Below are 20,724 nucleotides of genomic sequence, written 5' to 3'. Positions count from 1 at the left end.
TATGATTCCTCCAGTGTACTTATATTCGTAACTACTTTAACTATCATACGACCAAGCTGGGTTCCTTTATTCTGACCAAGTGTACGTGTATAATGCTAAAATTTTCCCATGATCAAGTTGAATATCGTTAGAGAGGAATCAAATGTTTGACACAAGTATTTTAAGAAATGTATATCAATATAAATAATATCAGTTGCAAAGGAACATATATGTATCTACACTTTTTTCTCATTAGGAAGTACGTGTTTTACATGCCTGTGAAATGTAGTCTTAATGCAATTCAGCTTTAGCATTTATCCAGAAAAGATTGAATTCATTCCACAGAAATTGCATATTTCTGCGAAGGAAAGCCGCTACCAGTTAAATGTACAAGGTAACTTTATTATTATTATTATTATTATTATTCACACAAATCTGTATGCATTACGACTGAATCTGGTGATGATGCACCTCAAGCAAGAGCCTTTAAGAGCAAATGATTACAGCCTTTTACACGCATCATAAGCCACATTATATATTACTTTTTATTGAATTCTTGCGCAACGCAAAGATTCCTTTGGAGTGAAGAGGTGAATGATGATTTTAAGTGGGTTTAGTTAAAGTATTTTAAGGTCATTCATTGTAAATTATATTGGAAAACAAGATTACTCTAATTTCTTTACTACCTTTTATAGAACAAATTTATATAGTGAACGTCTCATTGTAATGCACAATACACAAAATAGAAACAAAACTAAGATCAACCACGTATAATAATCAATCAAAAATACACAACAAACTTGGTTGTTTTTTCTTTCTTTAATGACAATTAATAGCATAAACTTCGATACCGGAACGGTAACAGTAAACAACTACTAATATTTACTTTATTTATGTAATTCTATCGTAAAGAACTTTAAAGAGTAAGCACTCGATTGCTCAATGTAGAAAGAATAACAAGATTTTAAAAAAGGTAAGAAGGTTGTTTCTTCTTTAACCGCATTTCAACAAAAATTCTGCTGATTGATGGCAGTAGTCGAATGTGTACCTTTTTTGAAATTTGTGACAAAACAATTTCATTACTAACGGCATTACTAGTAATCTTCTTGTGGTGTATTCTTGCAAGTTTCTGCAATAAATATGAAATATTTTAGATGATAGGTTACCAGTCCCATCTCATTTAAGAGTATTTGAAATAATGAAACAAAATACATTATTTACTTTACAAACACATACAAAATTTTTAACTTACAACTTCACTGGTTCTACTATCCTTTTCATCGTTACCCTTGGTATCTTTCCTTTGGCTAAGAGCTCGACGTTTACATCTATTTAATGTCATGTACGGACTTTTCTCGTAATTTGTAAAGCTATACATCAACTCAATGTAGGCACCACCTTTCAACTCGATATACATGGTTACTAAACCGTCGGCCACAAGATCGTATAGAGTATCGAACTTCTTATCTTTCACATAATGTTGCCCATCATAATACAGCTTGTAATGTCGTATCTTCCCATCAAACCTAAAACATGTGGAGAGAGGAATCTATAAGTAACTGTACTGAGATGATTTGTGTACACATGAAACGTATGTAAGGTCAGTAAAGAGAAATATATAAATAAAGACATACGTTAATATGCATATAAGGACAATATGCAAAGTAAAAATAATAACGAGCGGAAACACTTGCAATTTTATACAGCGGGCATACGAAACTTAAAATTTTGCTGTTGAAATACATTTCCATGCAAATACAGTCTGAAAATAATAAATGAATAAGAAGGCATCCGCGGCCTACAGCTTCTAATGGAAATTAATAAGGAAAAAACTTTTGATAAATTAGTCAGATGGATTTGATATCTCCCTCTTCAATACCGAGTCTATATAAGACGGACTCTACTGCTTAAAACAGAATTCAAGACTTAATATCCCCACCTAGAATCAAACCCGACTACAATTACTATACTTCGAAAAAAAAAAAAGCCCTCGTGCATTTAAACTTCAAAATTGCACGCTTCTTTAGCTTGCTATTGTATTGTTCAAAACATATATAGGGTGTTTCAAAACAACACTGACGACAATTGGGAGGTGATTCCTGACACCAAGATAAGACAAAAAGTATAGCACAACCTGGGTGCACAAGTATTTCCTTTCGGAGTTGAAGGCTGCTCAAAACATGAAAAATTAACTTTAAAGGTTCATAGCTCCAAAACTATGGGATCTACCGTAGTGGAGTCAAGACTTCACTTAGGAACCGATATGTGCGCTGTCCAAAAATACATGTTTCAGAATCCTAAGGTACTCACGCAACATTTTTTATGGAGGGAGTTTGGCTATGGACATATAATCTGAAGTACTCACCAACTACCTCTATAAAAATTGATGCGGAAGTTCCGCTTGATTCTGAAACATGGATATTTCGATAGGGCACATACTAATTCCTACGTGAAGTATTGAACCGACTACGGTAGGTCACTTACTCTTTGAGATATAGACCTTTATATATATATATATTTTTTAAGATTTTCGGTACCCTATAACTCCGAGAGGAAGCATTTGTGCACCCAGGTTGGTCTATACTTTTTGTCTTATCTTGATGTCAGAAATCACCTCCCAAGTCGGTGTTGTTTTGAAACACCTTGTATACTAAACATGAGTTGCGCGTGAGTTACATGGATCTGCTATGAAAAGTGTCAAGTTAATATTACATTACATATTAGAGGCAGTAAATAAAAGAGTACGTTTACAAATTATCATAAACATGCGTCAATTTATATCCTTAAATAACAAAAAGTTCATGCTTATGCAGGCAAGAACCCGTGGAATTTTTATTCAACCTACATTTTGTGAACCTTTAACACCTCACTTTGTACAACCACTAACTTCAATCGTAACTCTCGTGGGTTCTTGACAATCTCCAGAGTTTTCGCTTGTAGCCACCACGCTTAGATAGTCAACGTACAGATAGGCGTGCCACAATACAATATTTATTCACAGATTTCTTTAAGGTTCTACGGTTTCTCCCACATATTCCATCAATTATTTTCACCATCAGAAATCTAAAACTATCCTCAATGATATGGTGTATGTATTACCTTTCTGTGGCTAACGTAAACTTGAGTGTTTTTTATCAGCGATATTTAACATCATCGGCACTGTCCTAGAAGCTAAATTATGGTCGAATAGCTCAAGTGGTAGAGCGTTGGCTTCGCATTCGGGAGGTCGTGGGTTCGAATCCCGCTGCCGACCATCCTGACTGAGGTTTTCCAGGGTTTCCCTCAGTCCTACCAGGCAAATGCCGTGATGGTACCTACTAAACAGGCCCTGGCCGATACCTTCCCAAATCCTTTCCATTGTTATTGTTGTTGTTGAATATCCAGTGTAAAATGGCCTCTGAGCTGTATCTGGTGATTGTTAAATAAATAAATAAATAAATAATAGGGTGTATACAGTTTTTTAAAGTTCTCAGTAATTGGCAACCTTGGATAACACACACACATACACACAAAAAAATCATCTAACAATTTTTATTAGTATCACTGACTTTATTCTCTGCTATGTATCCTTGTCTTCAGTATGTTTCAGTTTGTATTTTCATTATAGCTTATAAACACACTGGCACTTTGCCAGCCCTTACCATATCAAAAACAAAAAGAACAGGAAAGGAGAGAGAAAGAAGTTGTTATAAAGATGTTGTTGTAAACAAGCGCAGCTGTACCTTGTTATGTTCTCAATTAAAGCCAATGAACTGAAGTTAACGCTGAAATCATAATGTGTTACTTCATACCGAAGTTAGTTCACTGCATCTGTTTATAAAATGTTTCATATTTGAATTAAGCCTTATTCTTTCAAACACATAGTTTCCCTTAAAAGTTAATAAATATTGTATGTACAGAATCGTTAAATCAAAATAAATGAAGCGGCTTGTTTCGTATTCCTCTATTCCTGCTCTCTTAGAGGCGAGATAGTATAATGTGGAACGAATTATAGTGAGAGTTGATCTTATATGATGATCTGTGCACCCACTACATCGGATTCAAACCCGGTCATGGCTCGAAGCCCACGTTAATGGTACGAGGGTGATTCAGAAAGTAATGCTCTCCAAGGTCATACCTTTATTTGTGTTTGACAGACAGCATCCATACAGGTATCAGTGGAAAGCTTGCAATGTCAGCTACAAATGGTGGCATCAATTTTCAACATAGTCCCTATTACGGGGAACAAACTTGCGCTAACGCGAAACACGTTTTTTCATGCCGTCGGCGATGTGGTGGCTGCTGGCGACACCATTGCTTAATTGCTGCTTCCACCTCCGCGTCACAACTCTAGCGTTGGTCCTTAAGTTTGGAGAAGAGCAAAAAGTTGCAGGGTGCAAGATCTGGACTATAGACAGGATGAGGCAAAATGTTAACAACACTTTGCTAGCAGAAAGACAACTTTGATTTTTTTTTTTTTTTTTTGGCGGAGAAGAGGACTGTGGCGGTACTCCATCGACTGCCGCTTCGTTTCAAGGTCGTAATGGTGTATCCATGACTCGTCGCCGGCGATGAATGTTCCGAACGCACAACTTTTCGCACTCAGAAATTTAATGACAGCCCGCTATTTCAACTGGACGTCACCACTGGATGCCACGGACTGCTCCATTACTCCGGAACGAGAAGAGATAGGATGGTGAAACAAGTTACTCTATAGCTTACCATCAGTGCATTAATGATAAACAGTTCTCAATATTTGCAGTACTCTTGGTCAAGTAGTGGGCTTGGAGGCTTTACTTACTAAATCACCCACGTAGATCTCATCGCTGCATCAGTACGCAAAATACAACTAAAAGTCAATATAAAAGGAAAAGGCTTTTGTAATATGCATTGTTTCTTCCCGTAATCCACTGTATTAAAGAATACAAAAACGCTAAAAAAAAAGAAACAAACAAACAAAATAACGTGCACCTCGTTTCTTTTACATATATTGTACCGTTAGCACATACAATTATGGCAAATGTTCAAAATAATTCCCATTTGTACGCACAGAAACATTCGTAATTTATGTTTTGTTGTTTGTTTGTTGAAGTTTAGCGTGAAGTTCAGCATCAAGACAATACGAGATTTGGAACAATAGTTTAAGGTAGAATCTAAAGCAATGTAATTCGTTCAAATTTCGAGGTTCTTCTATCGAAAATTGAACCAAGGATCTCGAGTACCACAGGCGCACTTGCGCCAGGCACTAGACCAACGGAAAAAGTTTGTTCGTAATTTGTATGCAGGCATTCTTCATTGAAGTAGGTGGCCACAGGAGTTGCACAAGTTTTATTGTAATTATTTAATGGCTAAGGACTTACGTTTATCCGCTGAAATGGAAGCTGCATGCTTTGTCATTGAAGCAAACGTTATTGAGCTTTTAACATTTGACACAAAATGGATTTGTATTTTTGTCCGTCTATATGTTCCACAATAACCTTTGTAATATTTGTACAATTGTAATGAAACTTAATATGTACATTCTTTGTAGTTTCAGAAATACTGTAACTCTATTTTTTGGGGTTGAAAGGTCAAGAACTAGGGGTAAAAAACTGATAAATTCACTCTCAACTTGAAAGTTAGATAATACACCTAATAAGGTAAAACAATTTCCCACAATGACGTTGAAAAAAAAAGTTCGATTTGCATCAAGTATGGGCTATTAATTTTAATCGGGGCTTGGTATTCAACCCCATTACTTGGCGCTGAAATCAGTTAGGAAGAAAAGATAAAATGGGGGTAAATTCATCTCAAACTTGAAAGTTTTCCTATCTACAAAATATGATACACAAACATCTTATAAATATGACAGCTTTTCTACTAATTATCCAATTCTCATTACCCACAGCGCGATTTTCTTTCCGAAACTATATTATTAACAAAGGTAAATTCACCAACTTTCAAAAATAAATAAATAAAAATAAAAAAAAATTAAATTAAAAAAATAAAAAGTAACTTTTTATAAGCGTGTACTTCTTTTAAGGTTTAAGTATTATTTGTAGTTGATATCGGCCAAGGGTAGGATGAGTTCTCCAACTTAAAATTAAGCTATTAGTTCACTTCTACAATCTAAGAGTAACCATATTGTAAGGATCCCCACATCATGACAAAAGCACATGTCAACACAACACGTATTATTGATTGTAAACAGTGTAGCAGACGAGAATCCGACACGGAAGACACCGAGGAACGCCGAAAGAAGACGGACCTCACGAAAGGACCCGAAGAGGACAGATAAAAGCCCAACCACCGAGGGACCTGGTATCAGTCAATCAACTGATTACCTTCCTATCTCACTGTGGACTAGGAGCACACCTCTTCCCTTACCCTATGTCGCACCGGACTAGGGATCCCATCTTCAACTGAAAACCTTGCGAGGTCGCCGTGAGCTGAGGGGGTTATCCCAATCTCACCTACAACCTGCTGTGTTCTGGAAACTGCCATGAGTGGAAGGGGCACCCGGCAAAACACCAATATTCCTTCACTTGGTCATTAAGAAAGAGACACTAAATCAAAGACATTTATATTTATTTTATTTTGTAATAAAATTTGGTGAAGGGAAAAGTCGCCCGGACCATCATTTATACTCTACCTATAAAATCATTGCGATATAGAAACTGACGGTCTGAAGGTATTTTGTAAGTTGAAGAAAACAAAATTTTCTATAAAACAGTGAAGACTACTTTATTTGAGCAAAAGTTTCACCTTGTATTTGAATTAAATCAGGTTTAAAGTGGCTAGTAGATTACTCTTGCACAAACAGGTCTCCGAACTACAGATTCCCAAGATTCGTTCAATCCTTAATGTCAGAAAAAATGAGAGTATCTTAAATTATTTAGACTACGAATTACTTTTCTAAAATTTAATATTAAAGAGTTATACGTTCGAGATTGATCAGAATTAACATTAGTTTCTCGATAAATACTTTGAATTATAAATGGGGAACGAAGAACTTACAAACGCAAATACATTTTGAATGAAATGAATATAAAACTATTGTATGGTTCACAGTCTAATAATTAGCCCTCACAGTCATGGATCTGCTACATTTATTACATCTTAAACAAATTATAACAAAACATGTATCTACCTCAAAGACAAAGTGTAGAAGTCACTTCCACATCCACTTTTTCTCACGAGGTAAGATCCTTCTTGTGTCAGGAGAGTTGCCGCTTCGGTATGTGAAATTGAACCGTGAAATATGGGTCCATATTCGGGACGGCAGTAGAATATGTCCTTCTCACAAACAACCGGATGTGGTTTTGGAGCTTCTTGTTGAAGCTTATATACTGCAAAGTAATAAGAAGAGAACACTGAAAACAAACCAAATGGAACTATATTTAACATTGAACTATCATATTTTACTACAAAGAGTCTAGCGAGTACAGGAATTGAATTAAATTAGTGCTGCAGATGAAGTAATTTTCCAATGATTGGACAGCAGGTACAGCTGCTAAAGCAAATAATTAATATCTATCTATAAAATCTCTTTTGTCAAAAAGTTTGATATGGAGACAATTTTTGGAGTACATATTTGAAACTCAAAAGACACATCCACTTCTACAAAGCACCACAATTTCTAACAAAATCTACTTCAAATTTTCAATATGTATTTACTTTTACTGGTGTTCTGTTGTACAACTAGAAATTAAGTACTACAGCTGTACATGCTATTTTTTTTAGAATCAACTACAAATCGTTGTAATTTGAAAGAGTAAAGATTTTAGTTCATTTTCAGGAGGGGTAGAAGTGTAGAATAATCCAAATCTTTCTTACAAGAGATTCTCATCAGTCATGCCCCATTAAGTACAAAGTTTATGTACTTCCTACATATATAAGTGTGTTAAATGAATTATTATTTTTCACTTAAAAATCTGATTTTAAAAAGAGGCTGAAGCTTTCCCACCAGAAAAAGAAAAAAAGTTTCTTTCCAAGCCTATAGATAAGATATGTAGTTTTTGTATGTCAATACTAAGATTACTTTGATTAGTGTTTAGCGACCCTCTCAGCACCAAGGCAACATGAGACGTGGATTTTGTGGAATCTAAACCATCGTAATATGTTTAAATATCAAAGCTTTCCCATCAGGAATCGAATCGGGACCCTTTGTGCTACAGGCGCGCGCATTAACTATTAAACAAGTGGGGTGGGTGGCACATACAAAAGAAATTGGCGGTTTATAAGGTGACTACACAACTATTATAGCTATTGTACTATTATAGGGAGTATTTATTTATTTGCCTTTAAATATTATTCCACGTTCAGAAGTCGAAATTATAACTCCTGATTCAAAAGTTTACACGGCTTCTTCGGACTGTAGAAACGAAAGTCAAGCAGAAGAGATTGATTTCAATGCTGTTTTCTTTCTTTCTTTCCAAAGAAGATACTTATTTCAAGATTTAATGTACACTGTGATCAAAAGTATCCGGACACTCTCCAAAACATACGTTTTTTATATTAGGTGCATTGTGCTGTCACCTACTGCCAGGTACTCATTATCAGCGACCTCAGTAGTCATTAGACATCGTGAGAAAGTAGAATGGGGTGCTCCGTGGAACTCACGGACTTCGAACGTGGTCAGGTGATTGGGTGTCACTTGTATCAGAAGTCTGTAAGCAAAATTTCCACACTCCTAAACATCCCTAGGTCCACTGTATCTGATGTGATAGTGAAATGGAAGCGTGAAGGGACACGTACAGCATAAAAGCGTACAGGCCGACCTCGTCTGTTGACTGACAGAGACTGCCAACAGTTGAAGAGGGTCGTAAAGTATATTAGGCAGACATCTATCCAGACCACCACACAGGAATTCCAAACTGCATCAGGATCCACTCCAAGTGCTATGACAGTTAGGCGTGAGGTGAGAAAACTTGGATTTCATGGTCGAGTGGCTGCTCGCCTCACATCACGCAGGTAAATGCCAAACGACGCCTCGCTTGGTGTAAGGAGCGTAAACATTGAACAATTTGAACAGTGGGAAAACGTTGTGTGGAGTGACGAATCACGGTACACAATATGGCGATCCGATGGCAGGGTGTGGGTATGGCGAAAGCCCGGTGAACGTCATCTGTCAGCATGTGTAGTGCCAACAGTAATATTCGGAGGTGGTGATGTTATGGTGTGGTCGTGTTTTTCTTGGAGGGGCTTGAACCCCTTTTTGTTTTGCGTGGAACCTCACAGCGCAGGCCTACATTGATGTTTTAAGCACCTTCTTGCTTCTCACTGTTGAAGAGCAATCCGAGGATGGCGATTGCATCTTTCAACACGATCGAGCACCTGTTCATACTGCACGGCCTATGGCGGTGTGGTTACACGACCATAACATCCCTATAATGGACTGGCCTACACAGAGTCCTGACTTGAATCCTATAGAACACCTTTGGGATGTTTCGGAACGCCGACTTCGTGCCAGGCCTCATCGACCTATATCGATACATTCCCTCAGTTCAGCACTCCGTGAAGAATGGGCTGCCATTCCCCAAGAAACCTTCCAGCACCTGATTGAAAGTATGCCTGCGAGAGTGGAAGCTGTCATCAAGATTAAGAGTGGGCCAACACCGTATTGAATTCCAGCATTACTGATGGAGGGCGCCACGAACTTGTAAGTCATTTTCAGCCAGGTGTCCGGATACTTTTGATCACATAGTGTATCTTTAGTATTGCTTGTTGCTGTTACGTTTTTTTCCTATTTGTTATTGATCGTTGCAGCGATTTTTAATCTTTGTGAAAATGCGACATATTACTGAATTATTTCTAGTTTACAGGTCTTTCTAAGCGCTTTCCTTATCCTAAAAACTGAAATTGGGTTTCGTGTATAGGCCGAATGTAAATTCATCTGTTCAAAAACACGGAATTAGAAAGCACACTTTCTTACGTTATTCGAACATGTACACACTAGAGTTATTAATATCCGAGTTCCGGTTACGTGACGTTCTCGTGAGATGTATCTATACGTTCACTACTACTTTAAAACAGTTTTCTGTTAGGCCAGATATCACACAGTTGCAGTGACTTTGGATACTCGCAAGGTATATAGCTTATTTCTTCTTCTATAATTTTCTATACTCAGAATGAATTTTCACAGTGTAACGGGAATGTAAACATATGTACTTTTCTGACAAGGAACGGACATGAACCTGCCATCCGGACGTCCGAATCAAACCTAGTCCATTCGATAAACGTAACAAAGATAAGTTCATGCACAAAAAATTAGATGCCATGGACAACGGAGTAAGTCCCTACGGTCCATTAACCCTAAAGAATATCGTAGACTCGCAGTAAAATAGCTATTGCATCAACAGTGTTCATTGGAAAGTCGTGTTTTATAGTTCATTCTCTTCAGCATGAAACAAGCTTTCCAGAGCAATACACGTTTTCCCCTCATACCTAATCTGGTTATCAATACAAAACATGGTACACACATTTCTTATCTCCTATTGTATTTTTGAAATACATTTGGATTGTGTGCTTCTCCCTGGGGCCGCTCCACAGGGCACCAAAGTTGATGGGAGGGACTTTCGGAAGGAAATGTCCTTACATTATCCAGATTTTCCCTGTTCAAGTACCTTATGAGCCCCAATACACAGTATCTCTAGAAAGGTTGCTTCATGCAGAAGAGAATGAACTATAAACGATGATTTTCAAATGAACAGTGTTGATACAATAGCTGTTTCATTGCGAGTCTACGATTTTATTTAAACACGGTTAATGGGCCCCAGGGACTTTCTCTATTGCCTATGGCACCTAATTTTTTGTGCATGAACATATCTTAGTTATGCTTATCGAATGGACTAGGTTTGATTCGGATGTCCGGATGACACGTTCACGTCCGTTTCTTGTATCTATTTATTTTACTGTAAAAGGTGAGTGAAATATGTTACTAAATCTCCTTGTGGTAAAACTGTGACCTGTGAAGAACTTACTGGAAATACGGCCTACATATTTATTTACGAACATTAAAATCACACACTCATGCCTATTCTTTTACAGTTTTTGTGTAGTCTTTGCAACCTTAAAGAAGATTTGAAGGTGTATTAAGTTGGACTGGAGTGCATTCAGAAGCATTAGCTTTGTACTAAAACGAATCAAATTTAAAGCACACAATTTTCAATGAATGTATTCTGCCTGTTTCACAGTGGATCGGAGACTAACAAAATCAGACATTCACCGTCTGCAGAGTACATAGCGATACATGGAAAAATGTATGTTAGGAATTAACACAAAGATACAAAATACTCACTTGGATCAAAAGACATGTCAGGAATGACGGATATTATCATGAAAATAGAGGCACTGAAGTGGCAATGAGTTAAGACATATTGTAAGAAGAAATAATGATCGATGCACATAATAATTCTGGTCTGAATATCAAAAGTCTAGAAACGGTCTCATACAAGGTGGTGTGACGAAATCAAGAAGCACTTGGAAGTAACTTCGAAAAGAATTGAGCCAGATAAGTAGTTGTGAAGAAAAGTTGGAGAGACCTTCATTCAGCAATGGACTGAGAATTGTTGACTATGATGATGATGGTGCATTCCTTAATTCATGTTATTTTTCTTGTCATGCTTAGTCGGTTCCATTGTACTTCCACATTGCTTCGTACATCTGATTGCTCCTTTACCTCTTGAAGGTACTTTTTCTTTAACCTGTTAAACATTTCTCTACGTTAATGGAAGGTTTTATACTCGTTTTCAAATGGTACTTTCTGAAAAGTTCTTTAACCTGTTATTCTCAATTCACTTTTCTCATTTGTTTCTATTCATTTCAATGTTTCCAAAGTCTTTCAAGACACAGATTAAAATTTTTGTTAACCTAAGTACGTTCACTATGAAGTGAAAATGATAACACAAGTATAACAAGTAAGATTTCAAACCAATGTTGAATAATTATAAATCAGCCAGCTTTACAGTTCGCCCACAGAATATACAAACTATAAAGGTAAACGAAAATTTTGATTAAAAAATATTCGTTTCCTTCAGATTGGCGAGTCCTAAGATTTTAAGAGAACATAATTTATACATCATGGGTCACGTTGAGACCTAACTTTTCTTACAGGGACATATTTCAAATCTTATATCAGAAGATATTAAGTTCTAAGATACAGATGAGATCAGGCAGGCAAAGAAAAAAAATCTTACTTTGATAGTCTCAGATGTTACTGAATTTAATGACGTTAAAATTCAGGAGAAAGTAAGAAAACTTTTTTTTTTTTTTTTTTGTACAAAAAATCCCTTGCTCTAGATACGGGTCGCCAAAATGGCGTCTCGGGCGCCCTTTCTCATGTGTGAATTTCGGCAAAATATTAAAATACTCTATCCCTGGAACGGTTGAAGATTTTCTTTTTTAAAAAAGATAATAATTGACTTTAAAATTATATCTTCCGTTTGGAAATGTATGTTCAAGTTCCCGCGCTGTAGCTTCTGAAATTTTTAAAATAAAAAATATATACATATGTAACAGGGATGAAAAAAAAATATTTTATTTTCAGAAAAAATACTATTTACTTTTCCGATTTCGGAGGAAATTAGATATCAGAGGAAATCCGATATCCAGATTTTGAATTAAATCTGAATTTTGGATCAAAACAGTTTTTGTTACTACCTTTTTTATTTTTTTTCCGAGTCACGTCTATGTGGGTAGGAACAAATTACATCAGGTGTGTTAGTAGGATGCGATCCCAAAAGTATTAATTCTTTTTAAACAAATAATATACAGATTAATATGTGTTTGAGAATACTGTGGCATGGTATAGAAACTAAATCGTTGAATGTTGTTATAGAGAATAACATTAAATTTGGAACTTACAATTTGTTTTCCAAACAGGATGAATTGGTGATTCTGGTGCTTGTTTGAACTCATCTGAAATAAAAAATAATAATAATTATATAATAAGCAAATAAATAAATACATAAAATAATACAAGAACACATAACTAGGCCAAGAATGCTTGTGTTTACTAGTGACAGAATATGACTCCTAAATAAAAGTGTGATTAAATTCAATGAAGCAGATCTCCGTCTGTCAGTCATAACTGTTCGTACAAATTTATCGAAGATACAACACATTGAGACATTTCCATCACACTTTGTTCTAAGGGTTCCGTATATGTACTATTGACCAATCTTTATGCAAATTATGACCAATTGATACGGTCGGTTGCATATCTATTAACAGTGCATAAAAATTCTTACATTACAACATCCAAAAGCACAAAATCTGCATTCATTATCCATATCGTAGAATGTGAAGGAAATCTTACTACCAGATTAAAAACTCATCCTATCACTTTTATGATGGACAAGTGGCTTGAACACTGAACAGTGAGTAGTGCCTTGGAATCGCTACTCGCAGATTTTGGATGTTTTACCATATATATATATATATATATATATATATATATATATATATATATATAAAAAACATATTTACTGCATGCAAATAATACAAAAATTGCAAATTAGTCATTTGAATTAGCCTTCCCCACTTTTTTTTATTTTATTTTTTTTAACTAGTATACGCGACAAGTCTTCGCCGTTTAGCACGTAACATCGACACTATGTTACCATTATTATTTATGTATTAGTTATCATTATCTTACTTTACAAGGAGTCAAATAATACCAGATTCTCCAGCTACCTGTAGAGCTGCTTCGGGTATTTTTTTTCTATTAAAGCGAAAATACTTCCAGAAAGTAGTGTACTACTAACTAGTGTAAGGAGGCACTAATTAATAACGTTATAACTGAAAAAGTACATTCAATAATACTAAAGAACAAATAGAATGTCTTACCCTTTAGTATCCGATACAACGATTATTAAATCATTACAACATAAATCATTAAATCATTACATCTGGTGTCTTCTTTAGCAATCCGTAACTTAAACTGAAGAACATACTACATTACGTTGAAATGATTTAATAATTTGTTGACCTGGATGCCAAAAGTAAGAAAAAATCTATTCATATATTCAATGCAGTATATATTCCATAGCATTTATAAGTGAAGACACATTTTTTTTTTTTTTAAAGCAATGCCAGTTGTTCCGTCTGACCCTTCGACTCGCTGTACACTATAACTAATCGTGCTTAATTAAAAGTTTTAATTCTTTACATCTAATATTTAAGTATTGTTTTTACGGGACTCCATAGTCTAGTAATTAGAGCGTTGAACTTAAATGTGCGTGGTTCCGGATTCGATTCAGGCGTTCACTCAGCGCCATGATGCAAGTTAGGGAGTCACATGAATAAAGACGTGACGATCACTAAAGTTCATTCAACGAACCTTCTGATCCTGATGTAAACATTGCAGAATTGTATTACTCCGCCAGTCATCGGATGATTGGCTATCGGTCAGCGCTTCTTTCGAGAAGCACGTGCTTGTACCCTGTCGATGTTTTACTTATTCCCGCATGTGACCATATTGTTAATTGTGATTCACGCTAAAGTTGGGTCAAAACCACTTTCAATGCATGCGTATTCTCTTTTATTGCATTATTTCAATTTAATTCTTAGATAAAGTGTTGTTTAATTCTAAGAAATTCTGGTAATGAGCCTTATAAGCAAGGACTATTTTCTTCTGCCGCATGGGTGTTCTAAGGCTCTCTAACCAATAAAATCAAACAATCGCCACGTGTATTTGTTTACATGAGGTACTGAACGTTCCTTGAATATACTTTAGGTCCACATACGATACGGCTGTTAGAGGCAGGGCAATGTGTAGCGTTGACCCCGTGTTGGTCGCTAGACTGGACATAGTTCCATCGGTCGCTAACAGATGGTGACAGAGCAGGCTCAGGCCTCCGAACGTCTGTCACGCCTTTGGTTTGGTTATTTTTCGGTTTCCTCATCTACTAATACGCGATCACACAAATATTATTGCTCAGATCTGAACATGATTACAGTCCTTGTCCTTTTCTCAAATAATTAAATTGAAACAATACAGTTCTTTAATTCGTCACAAAGTCTTAAGTTGGCAAACTGCCCGCACAGTTTCCGATAACGATATCTATTAGCGTTACTGTTTACTATTAGGAATTAGAGTGACGCAATGACACGTTTGTCGTTCATAAATAGGATTTAGTTACCGACGTCTTGTTCTACAACATACCAAAGAAAATGCAGTTGTATATCAAAAAGACAATGCCTGAATTCGAAGTTAGTAGTTTATATTTGGAGGCCGAGTGTCTTCCGAGTCACGTCTTTATTCATGTGATTCTCTAACTTGCCTCATGACGCTGAGCGAACGCCTGAATCAAATCCGGAACCACGCACATTTAAGTTCAACGCTCTAATTTCTTACAAATTTATTAATTATATCCAGTATAATAAGGATTTAGATGGTAGCATTCCTTACTCTATCGGAAATATTAAGCTGAATTATAAATTCTGGAACATTTGTGAGCACTTTTAACATTTTACTCATAAATTCTGTTAGAAAGTTTAGAAAGGGATGGTACACTGATTGTCAAGATAAGCCCACAATATTTGAGCAAATTTCAACCAGTATCATTGTGTGATTGTGGTAGCGAAAACGTGAATTGCAATACGAGTCGAATAAAGTGGGATATAAACGAGAACCGGGTGGCACAGTCGTACTGTCTAAAAGTTGGCAAATCACTATCGTACGTTTTAAAACCCTGAGAAAGCTGAATATCAGCACGATGTTCGAGCATTGGACCATTACCCAATACACTGAAACAAGGATAATTGAGGGCCAGCTCAGGAAAGGCTCAACAAAGACTTCTGAGAGCAAAAACAATTTCGGGAACACGAGCAATGCATTGTAAAAACTGGTCCATTAAGATTGGATCGAAGCGTACAAGTCTGAATGAAGATTTTAGTTGGTGAATAGTGATGAAGGTGATGCATTAGTAAATTTCCTACATCCGCATGGTCCATCTCCCTAATTTTATTGGGCTGAAAATGATTCCTGTTGCGTTTCGTTTACTCACATCTTATGTAAAGTGGATATAACAACTGCTACTGGCAGAACATACAAGTTATCTCGAAAGTCTCTGCAAGTAGTTACTTCAATGTGGGAAACGTTTTCAAAAATTATTTGATGTTAAAATCTAATTATAGCAAAACCGAATGTTCATTTTATGTGCCATAACATGTAGGCCTTATAATACTGTCAAGATTATTATATTTGCTTCTTTGGTAGTTATTCTGATTAACATTTAAAAATTCTAATGCTCATTTATTGTTCAGATTATTGTTTTTTTCTCCTTACCTATAAATTTTCGAAACTCCCTATTTCTCCTCCGTGCTTGGATTACCCATCACAATTTTTCTATAGTGAAAATAGATGTAATATGATTACTGCAAAATGTGGCACAGATACGTCTAACGCTGTGACAGGGAACCATGAAATTGGTTGGCAACCCTGACAGCTGGGTTGTTTGGGAGGAATGGTAATGCTCACAGACGTGTTTCTAAGATACCGAAGAGTACTTATACCAATTTTGGGGTGGATATGTTAAATCGTATGGAAATTATTGGAAGATGTTTATTTCACAATCAGTTGGCAGCACTGACTGGGATATCTCCTCAGTGCTTGGATGGCCCGTCACAATTTTTGTATATTGAAACTAGATGTAATAAGCTTTCAAACAAAAACAAATTGATTGAAATCCATGATGGGAATTTTGAAAAATAAAGGTTTGATGTTTACAAAATGGTGTTCTAGTTTTTTTCTCAAAATGTTACCTTTCAAATGACTATAGAAATTTTCTATCAGCTCTAACGAAAGTTTTCTAAACAACTTAAAGACAATCTGAATAGAAAAAGAATTATGTTTCTGGCATTAATAGGAACCGAAATATGACTGTTTTAGTGTTCTTCCAAAACGGGGAAATGTCGTGTCGCGACTGTTAAAAATTGATTTTCTTCTCATTTTTGAAATGCAATAATTTCTGAACCACTGATGCTTTCGCGCATAAAGTAAGTCCTGGCATATGGACAATTTTTAAAACTTACGGAATAAATTAGTAATAATATCCTAATAGACCAGTATTTGGATAATCGAAGTACGCTGTGTTGTGACACCTGACAAGGATTTGTACGCAGAAAAACAAAAATTGAAATGTAACTTGTTGCACACATTCTCTTTTACATAGCAATTGACTAGAGTGTATAAAGTAAAGGAAGATTGATTCAAGGTATAAGAAGATAAAGTGCTAAAAAGCGGAACCATTGACTAAAGTTATGGCATTATCTTTATATTGCCGTACCACACGAAAATCGAGGGGGAAACAATATTATTATTGAGTTTCCCCCCAAAAATACTAGGTTGTAACCCCGATTCATTTCATAGTGATTATTATTCGAAATACAATGTAGATATACGGCATAAAACACGAACTACTTTGTGCTAGGCGCCCACTAAAAAACACGAATGCTATCTAACCGAGTCAGGGGAGCGCGAGCGGCAGCGAGGTTTACGTCCGTAGGGTGCAGGCGCATGAGCAGTGGTGGGAATACGCATAGTGGGAAAACCCTTTACATGTCATAAAATGCATGGTTTATGTGTTGCATAGCTTTGGGAGAGATATTAAATGCCACCCAAAAGTACCAAAATGTACTAAATAAGGTTAGATTCGATCAGGTTTGGTTAGAACTTTATCTTCTTTTTTGTAGTTTCAATTCGTTTCCACACTTATGATACGCAATTTCAACAATTAACACTCTATATTTTTGTACAACTCGATAAAACTCAAATACGATATGATGCAATCTTGTCACTTAGGCACCATTTCCACACTGGTTTTGCCATAAATCACAAGTGTACCTCTCCGCCAAATAGTCCCTTCCGCTTACAACATCAAAAACAACAAACAACAAGTATTTTCTTAACTTCAACTGTTCCCTTCACCTTACTTTCATTTCCTCTGCCTCAGGAACCAAAATAAATCCTCCAATTCATCTGGTAAATTTTTTAAAATTGGTCCGGCGATACAGCAGTTAATCCAAAGTTATTCAAGGTATACTAAGGTGAAGAAATAAAGAAGCGGATCCATTCAGGTATTGATGATGTTCTTCCAAATTTATAAAGTTGTTACAAACCGCCAGCACGAAAGAGTGGTATGATCTGAAGATGTGGAGAATAGTATAAGGTAACTAATTTTCCTGTTTATAAGCGCCCTTACGGGTTAGAGTACAACAAAGAATACTTGAAGAGGCCGACCATTTGAAACATTTGGGAAGTATTTTGACGGAAGACGCGTAGTGCATCAGAGAGATCAGGTCGAGAATCGCCATAGTCAAAGAAGAATTCAACAAGAAAAGGCCACGCCTAACTAGCAGCCTTAATATTAGACTAAAGGAGAAAGGTCAAGTGCTATATTTGGAGCATTGGACTTTATGGTTCAGAGACTTGGACATTACGGAAGTTAGAGAAGAAATATTTAGAGAGCTTCGAAATGTGGTGTTGGAGGAAGGTGGGGAAGATAAAATAGACAGAAAGCGTAACCAATGACGTTTTAAAACGGATAGAAGAGAAGAGGATGCTTCTAGCCACCATCCTTCGTAGAAAGGCCTATTGGATTGGATACATATCACCAGAGAAGGAAAGATGGAAGGAAAGCGAGGAATAGGAATAAGAACACAAATGATCGATGATTTGAAAAATAGAAGAAAATATTTGGAGTTAAAAGAAGCTGAAAATCGAGAAACATGGAAGAAATATTTCCAGGCCCAAACTGAAAATTAAGAAGAAAAATAATAATAATAATAATAATAATAATAATAAAAAAACTCATTAGTCCTAGGACCCGCCAAAAGGTAAGTACTTAATAATAAGTGAAAGTGTAAATGAAGGGACCAATCACATATCATTGTATCGTGAAAGCAGTTGTCTTCCACAATCCTCGTTTCAGCGTATCCCCACCATCGCTGATTTACCCACTCCGTATGCACGCACCCCTTCGCTTTCGCTCGGGCCCTCCTGGCCTGACTCGGTTACATAGCATTCGTGCTTTTTATAGTCTGAGTCACCCGAATAGGTGTGTGGCATCAGTCAATAAACTCCCAGTGCCCTGTTACTAAACCTGCAGGGAGGAATCTAACCATTCATAATTGTCCACAAATACGAACAAAATCAATTATGAATGATTAGATTAGATTCCTCCCTGAAGGTTTAGCAACATGGCACTGCGAGATTATAAGCTAATATCACACGCTACTTCGGGTGACGCGGATTATAGTGTCCATCATGCACAACTTGGTTGGTGTTTTTGCACAAGACCTCTTAAAGTGAATCTGCACCGGGAATTGGAAGTGCACACCTCAAAAATGGTTGCTTAAGGTACAAAAACGTTAATGCACAGAGAAAGAAGTATATATTTTATGAATTTATGTATGGATCCGTATAATCAATCTGCACGACGACTAGTAACATTACTAGATCATAGTTAATTGTATCACACTAATCTGTCATCCGTAACAGGTTTTCAATTACGTGTATTACTTTAGTATTTTACGGACATCAACTACTACACATTACGTTTTATTTGTTAATCTGTAGTAACTTTCTTTCTTTACTAGTATTACTAGATATTACAGCAGAATGATAGTGTATTAATTTTCTTTAACAGTATTATACGATAAGCAATTACATAGTGATTTAAATGTAAGGTGTAGTTACTGGATCGATTACTTCCGGCTAATCAAAATCTGGACTACTCAATTTGAACGTTCGGATAAGGAAATATCATTATATTTCATCTCACTTACCTCTTACAGCGAAATACTCGGTAGTGTTTGACATGTCAATAAAATGTAACACGGATATACACAATATTTCAAAAAGGCACTAATGAATGTTCTGAGAAACAAGTTAATTCGTCAGCCATATCTTATCTATTTCATTTCGAAAGTTCCTGTCCAGCTATTGTTTCTTAAATCACATTTACGAAAAGACAGGCAGCTGTTTGCTTGCCACAAAGGAAGTGAAAAAACATCCGTAACATTTAGCCTTGGAGGACATTCTTCTTAATTTTGACCTTGCTTCTTGTTATGGAAACACTTAAGATCATTTGTCACGTGACCTGGAGCATGTAAACAAAAACTTTGTGTGTACACACTGCGACCAGGTCATGCAAATTTTGTGACTGTAAAGGAACAATGAGTTCTCGCTGTATATTAGCCTCTAACATTATGAAAGAAAATGAATTCGGCTTTTATTGACAGTAAATACAGAGAAGGAGATATATATACATTACGAACTCACTAGTAGGTCATTCTCGTTTAGATTGTTAAAAGCGTAGAAAAATGAACGAAAATCAATTATTAAGTATTTAGCAAACTATTCTGTATTCTCTTCAGTCCTGCTGTTGATCTACTGGGTACTGGTTAAAGCGTGCGTCTTTCTGCACGTTCTTCCGAGTTCGATTCCCGTAGGAGCAGTGTTCGAAGTGGAAAAGAAGCAGAGGCAGTATGTTTTGTTTCGATTTTCACTCGACATACCGTCTATCTAAATGCTGAGATACAGTGAGGGTACGTTACCTAAATAAAATCATTTCAATTTACATACTAACTAAAAACCATTGGAGAGTTTCTCTGTAAATGAAATCTTTGAGTGTTACGTCCCGCGGTTATACCGGTTAGGCTAAAGGAGACGGTGATGATGAGCAGTGACGACGCCAGAGGGGGGCAAGGGGGCGAGCGCCCCCCTAGTAGTTACTTCCGCCCCCTGACGGCCACCTAGACTGCCCCCCCGAGACTCCTACA

General features: G+C 36.4%; 1 protein-coding gene across 1 annotated transcript in view; it reads right to left on the bottom strand.

Annotated features, from left to right (window-relative positions):
• Nucleotides 1–20,054, bottom strand: part of RhoGAP5A (Rho GTPase activating protein at 5A) — a 53,422-nt gene extending 33,368 nt beyond the window's left edge. Inside the window, exons 1-4 of the mRNA XM_081748706.1 lie at nucleotides 19,729–20,054; nucleotides 12,802–12,855; nucleotides 7,088–7,286; nucleotides 1,232–1,505 (exon numbers count right to left, since the gene is read on the bottom strand). Coding sequence (XP_081604832.1) covers nucleotides 1,232–1,505; nucleotides 7,088–7,286; nucleotides 12,802–12,855; nucleotides 19,729–19,762 — 561 coding nt within the window. The 5' untranslated portion in view covers nucleotides 19,763–20,054. The remainder of the gene's footprint in view (nucleotides 1–1,231; nucleotides 1,506–7,087; nucleotides 7,287–12,801; nucleotides 12,856–19,728) is intronic.
• Nucleotides 20,055–20,724: the final 670 nt, after the last annotated feature.

The sequence above is a fragment of the Thermobia domestica genome, chromosome 2, assembly GCF_964235325.1.
Source record: "Thermobia domestica chromosome 2, izTheDome1.hap1.1, whole genome shotgun sequence".
NCBI lineage: Eukaryota > Metazoa > Arthropoda > Insecta > Zygentoma > Lepismatidae > Thermobia > Thermobia domestica.
The sequence above is the reverse complement of the archived record's forward strand: the minus strand, read 5'-3'. Positions and strand labels throughout refer to the sequence as shown.